At 35.2% G+C, this 15,333-nt stretch overlaps 3 protein-coding genes and 1 pseudogene across 3 annotated transcripts in view; all 4 read left to right on the top strand.

Moving 5' to 3' along the window:
• The first annotated feature begins 711 nt into the window (after positions 1-711).
• LOC130215252 (olfactory receptor-like protein OLF4) lies at positions 712-1,644 on the top strand. Its single transcript, XM_056447169.1, has one exon. It carries the CDS (start codon positions 712-714, stop codon positions 1,642-1,644), a length of 933 nt encoding a protein of 310 aa, XP_056303144.1.
• A 5,326-nt stretch (positions 1,645-6,970) lies between these two features.
• LOC130215227 (olfactory receptor-like protein OLF4) lies at positions 6,971-7,903 on the top strand. Its single transcript, XM_056447140.1, has one exon. It carries the CDS (start codon positions 6,971-6,973, stop codon positions 7,901-7,903), a length of 933 nt encoding a protein of 310 aa, XP_056303115.1.
• Positions 7,904-9,182: 1,279 nt separating this feature from the next.
• Positions 9,183-11,740, top strand: LOC130215026 (olfactory receptor-like protein OLF4; annotated as a pseudogene).
• Positions 11,741-14,407: 2,667 nt separating this feature from the next.
• Positions 14,408-15,333, top strand: part of or61c3 (odorant receptor, family 61, subfamily C, member 3) — a 942-nt gene continuing 16 nt past the window's right edge. Inside the window, exon 1 of the mRNA XM_056447168.1 lies at positions 14,408-15,333. This exon is cut by the window's right edge and continues 16 nt beyond it. Coding sequence (XP_056303143.1) covers positions 14,408-15,333 — 926 coding nt within the window.

The raw sequence follows: 15,333 nt of genomic DNA, 5'->3' as shown, positions 1-15,333 counted from the left end.
AAATATTGTTTTAGTTGATCTTTTATTTTTTTAGATAATGTCTCAGTATAAACTCTATGAAACTAAGAGTGAAAATATGATTGTGTATGAAAACATAACAATACTTCAAAATCAGCTAATGAACTTCACATACAATAAATATAGGTCATTATATGAATAATTAAATATCACTGTTTTCCACAAACACTCAACTGATGAGATTTCTGTTTATCAATAACTATTGCACTTGAAGAGTAAAATTTTTTTAATAACAAATATTTAACTAATAACAAAAAAAAAAAAAAAAAAAAACAGTAGGTGATATGCTATTGCAACAATAAAGTCCAGTAGAAACTGTCATGGTTATCTTTGCATCATTTAACTATTTCTTTATTATCAAAGGACTATTAGATCATCACAATGTTTTGCGTATCTGACTGTATATAAAGTGCTCTCATTCAGCCGTGAGCAGAGTGAAAGGTGGATCTCTAAAAGAGCTGTTCAGAGGCCTTCTCCAAACCTTACAAGCCTTCAAGACAAGACCATTTGTTGCTTTTGTCACTTTAAGGGCTTTACAACATACATGGGCTTCACATCATTGCTTATGTGTCTTTTTTTAATTATTTGTAGTTTTTCAACAGTATAACATAAAATACACAAAAGTGAACAGCAGAGAAACACTTGATTATTTGTCAGTTTTTCAGTGATTGTTGAGTCAGATTTGGAGAAGGAATGGAAAACATCTCCTCTTCCCACATTCTCACTGTCACGGCTCTGAATGACTGGGACTGGACCAGCAGGATCTTACTTTTTTCTTTTGCGCTTCCTTGTTACCTGCTGACTATTGTTATGAATGCCACCTTGATTCTGATTATTGCATTTGAGAAAACTCTGCATGACCCCATGTACATTTTCTTGTGTAATTTATGTGTCAATGATCTGTGTGGAACCACTGGGTTTTATCCCAAGGCTTTGGCATATTTACTCACAGAAAGAAATGTGATTTCTCATAAGGAATGTATTGTTCAAGGTCTTGTCATCATAGTCTATGCAATTGGTGAATTCACAAATTTAAGTGTCATGGCTGTTGATAGGTACATAGCCATATGTCGACCATTACATTATCATAGTATTATGTCACCTTTCACTGTACTGAGCCTGGTGACTTTTATTTGGGTATTTCCTTGTTCTTTAGGTGCAATGTCAATTTCATTGACTTTGAAGTATCCTTTTTGCAGACATGAAATTAATAGGCTTTTCTGTGAAAACCTGTCCTTGCTGAATCTTGCATGCAAACAAGACATTTTTCAAGGAGTCTTTAATGGATTTGTCTATATTAGCATGGGTGTCTTTTTTGTTTTTGTTCTGTTTTCCTATTTTAAAATAATTCTTGCTTGTAGAAAATCTAAAGTAAATCGAGAGAAGTTCTACAGCACATGTATACCACACTTGATTACCTTTCTTAACACAACCTGTGGTCTTTCTGATGCTCTCTGCACAGAGTTTAAAGTAGAAACACTGTCTCATGTAGTATATACTTTTTTGTCTATAATAAACCTGACTGTTCCCCCTATTGTCAATCCTGTAATATATGGTATAAAGTTAGGTCCAATCAGAGCTAAAATATTGTATATTTTCAGAAGATCAAGGATTAATAACTTGTAAGTGCTGACTGGTTTTGTTATGATGCATCACAGTGAACATTCATGGCAATCATGAGACATTTATTTAGAACCGCATTAAAAAGTGTTTGTGTTTAATGTTATATAATGCATGTATTGTTTAAAATTTATTAACATTTGATTTAAGCCTTACTATTAATGTGAAATGATAGATTATGAACATATTAAAATAAATGTTGTCGTTGCATTTATCAACTTTTTAATGTTTTTAAAACAAGCAAGGCTGTGTAACATGCATTAACACGGTAAACTTTTATATAGTTGAGCTGTAAAGGATACTAAGAACATCATACCGAAACTCAAGAAAATAAAAACGGATATCAAACCAGAACACAACCAGACAAATACTACATCTCTCATTATTATACAAGGTGTATTTCACACAAAACTTGCATTTTAATTGAAACGTTTTTGTGAAGATTTTCCTGAAGTGATTTCTGAAACAGATTAAACCTGGTTCTGGTTATACAGAAGGATACATTTGTTTAAAAGAGAAACATTACCTCAATGCAATCTTTGCACTATATAATTATTTCTGAATTATTAAAGGACTGTTATCACTTATGATTATGACTAGTGTGTGACTAGTATTCACTGTTTTAGTGCTAACTCCTTTTTTGTGTCTTGATGCATTGCAAGGATAATTTATTCTCAATGGCAATGATCACAGTTTTTTGAGCTGGAGAAGCAAGCAAATACAGAATGCTTCAATTCCTGCTAAGGATCAGGTCAATGCAAGCAACAGTAAAAAATAAATAGTTTATGTCTACAAGTATAAACTTTTTAAAATATATATTTATATAAATAAATAAATATGTTTTAAAATTTTACTTGTTTTGAAATGTTTAATAATATTTTTAAAGTATAAAGCGATGACAGTAAATGCACAACAGTGTATATAAAGTTTATTTGTTTATAGTAATACATACAATTACCTATTGGGTATATTTTCTTTGAAATATAATCTACAATGTAGTGACAGTTAATTTTCCAAATTAAGGCCTGATAATTGACTTGAACTGATTACCAGAGTATTTTAACTAATCTTAACCATTAATCATTTTAAAAACTACATATAGACATACATTTATGAAATGACGATGCATTATTACAGTATAGGTAATTATAAATACAGCTGAGTTGTACAGGGTGCTATTAGCAATAACAACACTGAAATTCAGAAGAGAAAATGAATATTAAAGCAATACCATCATGACACCACCTTCTGGGAGAAACCTATATTAAAACTTTGACTTTAATACATTATTGGCAAGTCATTTTCTTTTTTTGTGATGTGTTTGTATTTTTAACTAGCTCAATTTTACTGCTGTAAGGATGGCTATATCTCTCCATAATATTAAACCCTGAAAACGGTTATGAAGCTCCACACGAGACAAGACCATGAGAATGGTCAAGCACTAAAACAATAAACTTTCTAATCTGAGAAGAAGATCAGCTAGGAAACCAGTTGTTCGGGTTGTCTCGATCATGCATCCTGAGCCCCCCTCTTTGCCCTGGAGTTTACCTTCTCCACCAGAGCAGCTCACTCACATTCCACACAGAATGTTTAAGTTTTTAATATGGTGTATCTTGTGGCTTTATATTCATGTTTGGTGTCATTTTAAATGTCTCTGTGTGATTGGTAAAGTGGTCTTAATTTCACTGTAATATTTTACAATCTCCCTTATATCAGTTAATTTGGGTTTTAACTTTGATAAGATCTTTGCCAGATGCTCCACTCCAGGGAAAATGGTCTTTGCATCAACTCATGACCAGGCAAGAGTCTTGGTGAAGCTTTTATTGTCTTGAATTTATGATGATTTGAGTATTTAGGCAAAGGGTGCAGAAGTGTCTGTGGGATTCTGTAGGCAGGATACCCCATTGCAGTTTGTGAGTCTCTGAGCTCTGCATCAGGACTTATATGCTGCAATGTATTTCTACACGGTCAGGTATTAATCTCTAACTTAAATGTATCTTCGAATAATTGATGTTGTACAATCTTGATTGGCTTATTTTGTTTAGTTATGTATATTGAAATGGAAAATCTTTGCCTGACAAATAAATGTAAAATTCTTGTTTAACTTTAATATCGCCTGAAATCTTTTAAATCTAGTAGATTGTTTAGGCTGATGTTTCCGCAGCCTACGACAAGGATTTGTCATACATTCAGGCTCAATGGATGGAGCATAGGCACAGCATTAGAGACCTGATGATTTCTGACAATCACTGACTTAGTATGATATAATCTAGGGGGCTAAATCAAACTTCCTTTAAGTACGAGCAAGCATGGGGCGGCCTATTATTAATTAAAGGAAATTAGCTTATCGGCTAAGAATCGGAACTGGCGAGGATGTGTCCGTGAGCAGATGTAACTGGCCAGCATACTGACTCTAAGCGACTTTGGGTAAACGATGAACCATTACTTGAGAATAAGGATTTATTAGGTTAATCAATCTAAATTAGACCGAATCACAACCTATAAGGTGATCAGCATGAATTAGATAAATCTAAAATTATTATAAATTGGAGTCAGATTAAAATTCGGAGTTGGAAACAAATTAAAATAAATCTTAATGAATAAAAATATTTCTTTTCACATGTGCTAAAAGGCTTACATGCATTTAACCTTCACCCATGCTGTTAGTTCCGTCATAGGAAAAATAGATGGGCCCTTACACATAAATATCAATTTCATTTGAATGAAATTCTATAGACAATTCAATAAAATAAAAAAGATGTTTTATAGAATTATCAGTTGTCTTAGACTTGACATATGGCAGAGAATTAGGTTCGTTAAGTCTTTACCTCCCTGACTCCTCATCCCTACTTTTTGCTTCATACAAAAAAATCAGGAGCCATGCTTAGTAAGATCACCATCATATTGTTTAAACTTTAGTTTTGTCGACTAGCTAAACAAAAAAGGCTGTTACGCTGGTTTTACAACGCATGAGCGGCACGTGACAAGTAAGCAGCCTGCTTTTTTGGCGCGTATGTTAACTACCGGGACTCGCACCGGCAGAAGAGCAGCACGTGAGAGAGGCGCACACACAGAGAGGCGCAATTTCTCTGCGCACACGCGGAGATGCGTCAGTTTGCTTTTTGATTAAACTACATTGCTTTCACCAGCGTTGGTTCGGTTGCACATAGAGAATAATGTCTTTATTTCAGAATTACCACTCTTAATAAATACACATGCATTTGAAATAAATCACATCTCAATGCATTTACTGGGGCACTGGAGATTTTTACTGGGGCAAGTGCCCCAGTAAATTGGGTCTAGCGACGCCCCTGGTTGTTTCTTCTGCTCCGTGCTTCTAGATGAGCAGTTTTGGCTTGTAACTTTGCGTTGCTCTCTGTTACTGCTGAGAGAGAAGCTTCAAGCCGTTCCACTCGATTATCCAACGGCTCTGCATGAGATTCTAACGTGGCAAGTCTCTGTCCATGACCGGATACCATGGCTTGAACACAGTCAAGTTTCGCTTTTAATGTTGAAATCGCCGTTTTGAACTCTGCCGACAAGGCCGTTATATGATCTTTCAGCAAATCTGACAGAGCCTCCATGTTCACGTCACCTGTTGCCGCAGGTGTTTCAGCTTTTGCGTTAGCTTCTTTCTTGGATGTTTTCACGGATTTAGATGCCATCCTTAATAAATACTGTTGTTTATACGTCGTTTAGCTATTTTGTATATATAGTTATAGGCAACACAGGCTCATTCTGAAAACGTAGCCCTGCGGACGTTTCTGGAGACAGCGAATTATGTAGGCGGAGGTACGTATGGCTGCATTTAATTTCTTTAAACAAACGGTACGGGGAGTTGTGTCGCCGTTCCTTTTCGCGATTACCAGCTGACCGCTTACCTCCATATGGACAGCATTCCGGCTGCAGCCAGTTTGTCCCGTTAGCGCGCCACATCCGTCGGCGGATTTGAGATGCAGAGAGGAGATGACCACGAAGACGGGGTTCAAGTCCGGTGAAGAACGGTTCCAGAAAGCAGGTAAGACAAAAACAGAATCCAAAATATAAAACAAACAAGCGAGTGGCAGGGTGAGAATGTGGTAAAAAAAAAAAAGTCAGACGAGGACTTTTTTTTTTGGATTGTTTTTTAAACATGTTGGTTGGGTTCAGGGAAGTGGTTGGGCAGGTCAATTGATAAAATTGGTTGGGTTTAGGGAAGGGGGAGGGTGGGTCAGCCGATCGTTCGCTCAGTCAGTCAGAAAGTCTGTCCAAAAGTGAGTCGACAGCGGCCTCTGGTGAGTTTACGCGAGAGCAGCAGGCGCAAATGGCACTCGCGAGGGAAATTTGAGATCTCAAAGAGCGTATAAGGCGACCTCTGGCGGATTTGCGAAAACAAAAACTGCAGAAAAATGTGCCGCCGGGACGTATTTCGTGGTCTCCAGAAACGTCCGTGGAGGTACGTTTTCAGAATAAGCCTGGGTTGGTTATAGAATAGGGGGAAAAAGGCACACGTCTACTCCATCTCGTTGCTAACTGGAGATCAAAAAAATTTTTTATTGTGATGATAATACAATCTATTATACATATTTAGCAGACAACAAAAGCAAATGTGACACATCCAAGGTTTTAAATATTGTTTTAGTTGATATTTTTTTTTAGATAATGTCTCAGTATAAACTCGATGAAACTAAGAGTGAAAATATGATTGTGTATAAAAACATAACAATACTTCAAAATCAGCTTATGTACTTCACATACAATAAATATAGGTCATTATATGAATAATTAAATATTACAGTTTTACGCAAACACTCAACCGGTGAGATTTCTGTTTATCAATAACTATTGCACTGGAAGAGTAAAATTTATTTTGAAAAATATTTTTACTCATAAACTGCTAGATTTCACAACTAATAACAACAACAACAAAAAAACAGTAGGTGATATGCTATTGCAACAATAAAGTCCAGTAGAAACTGTCATGGATATCTTTGCATTGTATAATTTTTCTTTATTATCAAAGGACTATTAGATCATCACAATGTTTTGCGTATCTGACTGTATATAAAGTGCTCTCATTCAGCCGTGAGCAGAGTGAAAGGTGGATCTCTAAAAGAGCTGTTCAGAGGCCTTCTCCAAACCTTACAAGCCTTCAAGACAAGACCATTTGTTGCTTTTGTCACTTTAAGGGCTTTACAACATACATGGGCTTCACATCATTGCTTATGTGTCTTTTTTTAATTATTTGTAGTTTTCCAACAGTATAACATAAAATACACAAAAGTGAACAGCAGAGAAACACTTGATTATTTGTCAGTTTTTCAGTGATTGTTGAGTCAGATTTGGAGAAGGAATGGAAAACATCTCCTCTTCCCACATTCTCACTGTCACGGCTCTGAATGACTGGGACTGGACCAGCAGGATCTTACTTTTTTCTTTTGCGCTTCCTTGTTACCTGCTGACTATTGTTATGAATGCCACCTTGATTCTGATTATTGCATTTGAGAAAACTCTGCATGACCCCATGTACATTTTCTTGTGTAATCTATGTGTCAATGATCTGTGTGGAACCACTGGGTTTTATCCCAAGGCTTTGGCATATTTACTCACAGAAAGAAATGTGATTTCTCATAAGGAATGTATTGTTCAAGGTCTTGTCATCATAGTCTATGCAATTGGTGAATTCACAAATTTAAGTGTCATGGCTGTTGATAGGTACATAGCCATATGTCGACCATTACATTATCATAGTATTATGTCACCTTTCACTGTACTGAGCCTGGTGACTTTTATTTGGGTATTTCCTTGTTCTTTAGGTGCAATGTCAATTTCATTGACTTTGAAGTATCCTTTTTGCAGACATGAAATTAATAGGCTTTTCTGTGAAAACCTGTCCTTGCTGAATCTTGCATGCAAACAAGACATTTTTCAAGGAGTCTTTAATGGATTTGTCTATATTAGCATGGGTGTCTTTTTTGTTTTTGTTCTGTTTTCCTATTTTAAAATAATTCTCGCTTGTAGAAAATCTAAAGTAAATCGAGAGAAGTTCTACAGCACATGTATACCACACTTGATTACCTTTCTTAACACAACCTGTGGTCTTTCTGATGCTCTCTGCACAGAGTTTAAAGTAGAAACACTGTCTCATGTAGTATATACTTTTTTGTCTATAATAAACCTGACTGTTCCCCCTATTGTCAATCCTGTAATATATGGTATAAAGTTAGGTCCAATCAGAGCTAAAATATTGTATATTTTCAGAAGATCAAGGATTAATAACTTGTAAGTGCTGACTGGTTTTGTTATGATGCATCACAGTGAACATTCATGGCAATCATGAGACATTTATTTAGAACCGCATTAAAAAGTGTTTGTGTTTAATGTTATATAATGCATGTATTGTTTAAAATTTATTAACATTTGATTTAAGCCTTACTATTAATGTGAAATGATAGATTATGAACATATTAAAATAAATGTTGTCGTTGCATTTATCAACTTTTTAATGTTTTTAAAACAAGCAAGGCTGTGTAACATGCATTAACACGGTAAACTTTTATATAGTTGAGCTGTAAAGGATACTAAGAACATCATACCGAAACTCAAGAAAATAAAAACGGATATCAAACCAGAACACAACCAGACAAATACTACATCTCTCATTATTATACAAGGTGTATTTCACACAAAACTTGCATTTTAATTGAAACGTTTTTGTGAAGATTTTCCTGAAATGATTTCTGAAACAGATTAAACCTGGTTCTGGTTATACAGAAGGATACATTTGTTTAAAAGAGAAACATTACCTCAATGCAATCTTTGCACTATATAATTATTTCTGAATTATTAAAGGACTGTTATCAATTATGATTATGACTAGTGTGTGACTAATATTCACTGTTTTAGTGCTGACTGCTTTTAGTGTCTTGATGCATTGCAATAATAATTCATTCTCAATGGCAATGATCACAGTTTTTTGAGCTGGAGAAGCAAGCAAAGACAAAATGCCTCAATTCCTGCTAAGGATCAGGTCAACGCAAGCAACAGTAAAAAATAAATAGTTTATGTCTGCAAGTATTTATATAAATAAATGTTTTCAAATTTTACTTGTTTTGTAATGTTTAATAATATTTTTAAAGTATAAAGCGATGACAGTAAATGCACAACAGTGTATATATAGTTTATAGGTTATAGTAATACATACAATTACCTATAGGGTATATTTTCTGTGAAATATAATCTACAGTGCAGTGACAGTTAATTTTCCAAATTAAGGCCTGATAATTGACTTGAACTGATTACCAGAGTATTTTAACTAATCTTAACCATTAATCATTTTAAAAACTACATATAGACATCCATTTATGAAATGACGATGGGACAAATAACCCCTTAAACATGTTTAATTTAGTTTGGTTGGATGGAAAATAAAATATTCACTGACAAACTTGGAAAAGACTGAAATAAAAGTTTATAAAGAGGTCAGTGAAAGGTGGAGTATCATGGTTTGGGCTCCACCGAACAGCATGTAGCCCGAACAGCATGTAGCCATGTAAATAGGCAAAATGCCACTTTTTGGAAACAATGTCAGAATACCATGTGACCAGAGGTGACCACCAGTAACAGCAACAATGGCAGATGACAGATTTATAGATCAATTACCATGTTTGTAAACATTCAGGATGCATGCGCAGGGAGGTGGCAGAAAGAAACCGGGAGCACTAGCATTTACAGCGAGGGAATGACATCTGATGTGGTACAGAGTTTGTTGTTGTCTTAGAAATAAGATATATTAATTACACATTATATTTATTATTTACATAATGCTTTCAGCATATTATAACAGCTTGTCACCAAGTGATAAGCACAGTGATTCGGCAAAATTAACGTTAAAGTGAACGCCGTTCATCTGACAGATCCATTTGCGATAGAACCCTCCCAATGAATATTGGATAAGACAAAATGACCAAGCATCCAGCCCCAAATATAAAATCTCATTGAAGCTCCAAGTGATTTTACAAGAGAGAAGTTAAAGGTCTACAAGTCTTTGGATGCCAACAATGTTGTTCTGTGTGGTCATGTGCAAGATATAATGCTCCAGGATGACCAGATTCAACACTATGTAGAGCTAAAAACTGAGATTCTTCTTAGCCAAAGACAAGGAAAGAAGACGGAGCTATACAAGGCCTGGGTAATTAATCATCAACAAGCAAAATGACTGTATTTTGACAGTGAACTACACCTGTATGGCAGGGTATATGAACATACACATAAAGGTAAAGTTGGTTTTATATTCTCACATTCAGACTTTCTCCTTAATAATATATAATTTCATAAAAGTATTATTTGCAAACTCTAAATAGCGAAATCATATTAGCAGCCAATGACTATCAAAGTACAACATTGTTCACAGTCAAATAAACAGTGTTAATGTTGTTTTCAAGTCACACTTGCAGGTTATTTCAGATCGAATATTCAAAGTGCCGTGGTAAACAATATAGCGAGTGTGTCACAAGTTGTCACTGAATGAATGTGAATATAAAACCAAGTTTACCTTAATAACTTACACTTTCACGTTTAATTCTTAGCATTCACTGTCCGCAGTTTAATTAATCATGTTTAACTGTTTATGCTGAAAGAATTTCTGCAATCAAAAACAAGTAATGTGTCTGATTCAGCATATAAACTTACCCGAATCAACATGAGAACTGCAGAGTCCAGCATTTTTAATAAGGTCGTCACTTCATTCAGCTCCCTTTTAGCCAAAGACGTCTGCAGTTAGCATTAAAGCAGTGTGGTGTATGGTAAAAGTTAATTTTCTATTTTCGAATTTGGCATCCTATCGCACAACACGACATCTTTACTATTGCAGTCTGTGTTTTTTTGCAATCAGAGACCCGTGTGACGTCATGTGTGACGTAGGTTGGTAATTGGTCTATTTATAAGTTTATTACAACAAGCCTGGTAATGCTGTGTTATCTAAATGACCAGCAAAGATGCATTAACAGTTACAAGTACCCAACATTTTTAAACTCAACACGTTGTCCTGTTTGTCTGCACTCAGTGTGCTAAAAACAGACTTCTTGCGTGTGATCACTGCATTCTTCTGTGATTTTAATGTATCCTGCAGCTCTGTCTGTGTTTGTTTACAACACCACATAGTGGTGTGGGATACATATTACATAGTTTTAGACCAGTTTTCACATTTCCAGCTGCACACAGCTTTCAAGGAGACATTTCTTGAAAAACAGTGAAACAGTGAAATTTTAAAATAGCACATATGTTGCTGCATGGACATAGCCCATGAATCTGTAAAAAGTGTAATTGTTATCCAGTGTGTGTCATTTATCTGGTTCAAAAATCACCCAGAATCATGAGAAACCCACACAAATCACAGTCAATGATCTGTGTGGAACCACTGGGTTTTATCTCAAGGCTTTGGTATAATTACTCACAGAAAGAAATGTGATTTCTCATGAGGAATGTATTGTTCAAGGTCTTGTCATCTACAGTTGGTGAATTCACAAGTTTAAGTGTCATAGCTGTTGATAGGTACATAGCCATATGTCGACCATTACATTATTATAGAATTATGTCACCTTTCACTGTACTGAGCCTGGTGACTTTTATTTGGGTATTTTCTTGTTTTGTAGGTCTAATGGCAATCTCATTGCCTCTGAAGTATCCTATTTGCAGACATGACATTAACAAACTTTTTTGTGAACACCTTTTTATGTTGAATCTTGCATGCAAACACAACATTTTTCAAGGAGTCTTTAATGGATTTGTCTATATTAGCATGGGTGTCTTTTTTGTTTTTGTTCTGTTTTCCTATTTTAAAATAGTTATTGCTTGTAGAAAATCTAAAGTGAGTCGAGAGAAGTTCTACAGCACATGTATACCACACTTGGTTACCTTCCTAAGCACAACTTTTGGTCTTTTTGATTCTCTCTACACACAATTCAAAGTAGAAATATTGTCTCATGTAGTATATACTATTTTGTCTACAATAATCCTCATTGTTCCCCCTTTTGTCAATCCTGTAATATAAGGTATAAAGATACGTCCAGTCAGAGCTAAAATATTGTGTATTTTACAGATATCAAGAATTAATAACTTGTAGCATTCACTGTTGTAAATAACTTTATGCTGATTGTTTTTTGTTGTGATGCATCAAAGTGACACTTCATGGCAATCATGAAAGTTTTATTTGCATGTGCTCATTTAATGTTGTGTACATTTACTAATATTTAGGTTAAGCTTTACTATTAATGTCAAATGATAACTTATTTTAAAATAAATGCGTATGTCTTCATATTTGCCTCATATTTAATGTTATTAAAGTCATAATTAAAGTCATTATTAAAATCATAATTACATTTGAGCTGTAAAGGATTCTATAAACAATAAAACTAAAACTCACAAAAACAAATATCAAACCAAAACACAACCAGCCAATAATGTGTTTATTATTATCCAAAGTGTATTTTACACCCACACTGTATTTTATTGAAAGAGTTTCTATGGACCAACATTTTCCTGAAATTCTAAGTTGGTTCAGAAGTATAAAGTTATCCAATAAGAGAAACCATCACATCAAGGTCCTCTTTGCATTATATAATTATTTCAGAATTATCAAAGGATATTGGATCATTATCTCTAGTGTATGTGACAAGTATTCACTGTTAAAAAGAATTGTGCTGACTCCTCTTTGTCAGGGTGCATTGCAACGATAAGTTTTATTTTGAGCTGGAGACACAAGCAGAAATGGAGGCAAGTAACACACTTTCAAACGACAAGCCTCAAGGTCATATCGTCCCACAGTCAAGCATAAGTGTACAGAATCCAGTCACGTCAAGTTAACTGAGTGCATGGCTCAGTTCAAGCAAGTCAATTTCTCAAATTATTGCATTAAGGATGATGAAACAAATGTTTAATATTAACTTTCTAATGTTTAAAGAACTGGAGGTAAATGCACAAGAGGGTTTAAATATTGTAATAGTTTAATAGTAAATATCACATAGGTTATATTTTCTATAAAATACAATTTACAGTGCAGTGACGGTAATTTTCCTTTTAAGGCCTGACTTCTTGAACTAAACATTTTCACTAAACTAATCTTATGTCGCGTTTTAAAATATTGGGAAATATTTTGTTCACCATCAAACTAGGGAGAGATCATCCATTCATCCACCCATCCATAATTTCATACATGCATACATAAATTAATTTTGTTTATGTGTGCGATCTGTGATCAAGGGTGTCATAAGCCCACCCCCGCTCTTCACTTATGTAATCTCCACCCAACCACCCCCTTCACCACCAACCTCCAGCCATCAACTTTGCCAGTCAGAATATGCCCACCTTCAAATATCATTGCATAAGACCCAAAATTGCAGTAGATGCCTGTCTGTGATTATTAGTGGAATAAAGAGCTGCTGTGTCACTTTAAGAATGTGTGCACGTGAAATCAAAATTTGCAATGTTTATTTTGCTTGTGCACATTGTTATTCTCTAGCTGAACAATTTATCCATAACACCGAATCTACTTTTAAAAAGTTTGCTTTGGTCATCTTTAATCAAAATCTCACCATTTCCTTGTGCGTTTGGAGTGGCGGTGCTTCTCTGTTTATGTCAATTTTGATCAAGAGGGCATCACATATAAGCGTGATTTGACAGCAGCAAAGGTGAACTCGAATGCTCTCTCTCAGAGATGAGCAGCTTTTTTATTTGCTTGGTCAAAAAGAGCATTTAACAGGTAACAACAACATTTACAGAGATGTGTTTGTGCTACAGGGGCTGTTAAAATCATTAGTACTACTACTACTACAAGAAACCTGGTAATGCTGTATTAGATGACCAGCAGAGTTGCATTAACGGTTACATGCGGCAGATATTTTTCTGATTACAGTCACGCTATCAATTCACAAGCAGGCGACATGCTGAATTAAGTGCACATTTTGGAAATAAAAAGACTGAAATTTTATTTCCTTCAAGAAATTTTCTATAATCTGATATACTGTAAGATAAGGGCACAAACACAGTTTTTATAACAAATCACATCTTTATAATAATAGTAATAATTAATAATAATAATATAATCCTGGGTGGCGTGGTGGTGCAGTGGGTAGCACTGTTGCCTCACAGCAAGAAGGTCGCCCCTCGGCTGGATCAGTTGGCATTTCTGTGTGGAGTTTGCATGTTCTCCCCGTATTCGTGTGGGTTTCCCCCACAGTCCAAACACATGCACTATAGGTGAATTGGGAAGGCTAAACTGTCCTTAGTGTATGTGTGTGAATGACAGTGTATGGGTGTTTCCCAGTGATGGGTTGCAGCTGGAAGGGCATCTGCTGCATAAAACATATGCTGGATAAGTTGGCAGTTCATTCCGCTGTGGCGACCCCAGATTAATAAAGGGACTAAGCCGAAAAGAAAATGAATGAATGAATGAATAAATAATCCCTAAATTGTCAAAGTTTTTCCTGCATTGTATAATTACTCCTGAATTATCAAAGGACTATTAGATCATCACAATGTTTTGTGTATCTGACTGTATATAAAGTTCTCTCATTCAGCCGTGAGCAGAGTGAAGTGTAGATCTCTAAAAGAGGTGCTTAGAGGCCTTCAACAAACCTCACAGCCCTTCAAGACAAGACTTTACAACATATTCCTGCTAAGTCTATTTTTAATATATTTTTTTAGCTTTCCAACTGTATACCACAAAACTGAGCACAGGAGAAACATTATTTGTGTCAGCCTGGTTTGATCTGGAGGCAGATTTAGAGAAGGAATGGAAAACATCTCCTCTTCCCACATTCTTACTATCACAGCGCTGAATGACTGGGACTGGACCAGCAGGATCTTATTTTTTTCTTTTGCACTTCCTGGATACCTTCTAACTATTGTTATGAATGCAACTTTGATTCTGATTATTGCTTTTGAGAAAGCTCTGCATGAGCCCATGTACATTTTCTTGTGTAATCTGTGTGTCAATGACTTGTGTGGAACTACTGGGTTTTACCCCAAGGCACTAGTGTATTTACTCACAGAAACAAACAGGATTTCACTTGAAGAATGTATTGTTCAAGGTCTAGTCATTGTCATCTATGCAGTTGGTGAATTCTCAAATTTAAGTGTCATGGCCATTGATAGGTATTTAGCCATATGTCGACCATTACATTATCATAGAATTATGTCACCTTTCACTGTGCTGTGCCTGGTGTCTTTTAATTGGGTGTTTCCTTTTATTGCAAGTTTAGTGGCCATTGTAGTAGCTATGAAAAACCCTATTTGCAAATATGATATAGATAAACTTTTCTGTGAAAACCTGTCCTTGGTAAATCTTGGATGCAAACTAGATATTTCCTATGGGATTTTTAATGGATGGATGTATGGCTCAGTAATCATCTTAATTGGCTTCGTTCTGATTTCCTATTTTAAAATAATTCTCGCTTGTAGAAAATCTAAAGTAAGTCGAGAGAAGTTCTACAGCACATGTATACCACACTTGATTATCTTCCTAAACTACATAGGCTGTTCTTTTTTCGACTCTTCCCAGACAGAATTAAGAGCAAAATCACTATATGTCTCTCATTTTGTACATATGTTTTTGTCTGTAATATTTCTGACTCTTCCCCCTATTGTGAATCCTGTAATATACGGTATAAAATTAAGTCCAATTAGAGCAAAAATATTGTATATTTTCCATCATTTAAG

This window comes from Danio aesculapii, chromosome 21, assembly GCF_903798145.1.
Source record: "Danio aesculapii chromosome 21, fDanAes4.1, whole genome shotgun sequence".
Lineage (NCBI taxonomy): Eukaryota > Metazoa > Chordata > Actinopteri > Cypriniformes > Danionidae > Danio > Danio aesculapii.
This window is presented reverse-complemented; position numbering and strand designations above follow the sequence as displayed.

Bases quoted from the DNA above. Each gene is read 5' to 3' on its own strand.
- LOC130215252 (XM_056447169.1), top strand. From the start codon at position 712: ATGGAAAACATCTCCTCTTCCCACATTCTCACTGTCACGGCTCTGAAT.
- LOC130215227 (XM_056447140.1), top strand. From the start codon at position 6,971: ATGGAAAACATCTCCTCTTCCCACATTCTCACTGTCACGGCTCTGAAT.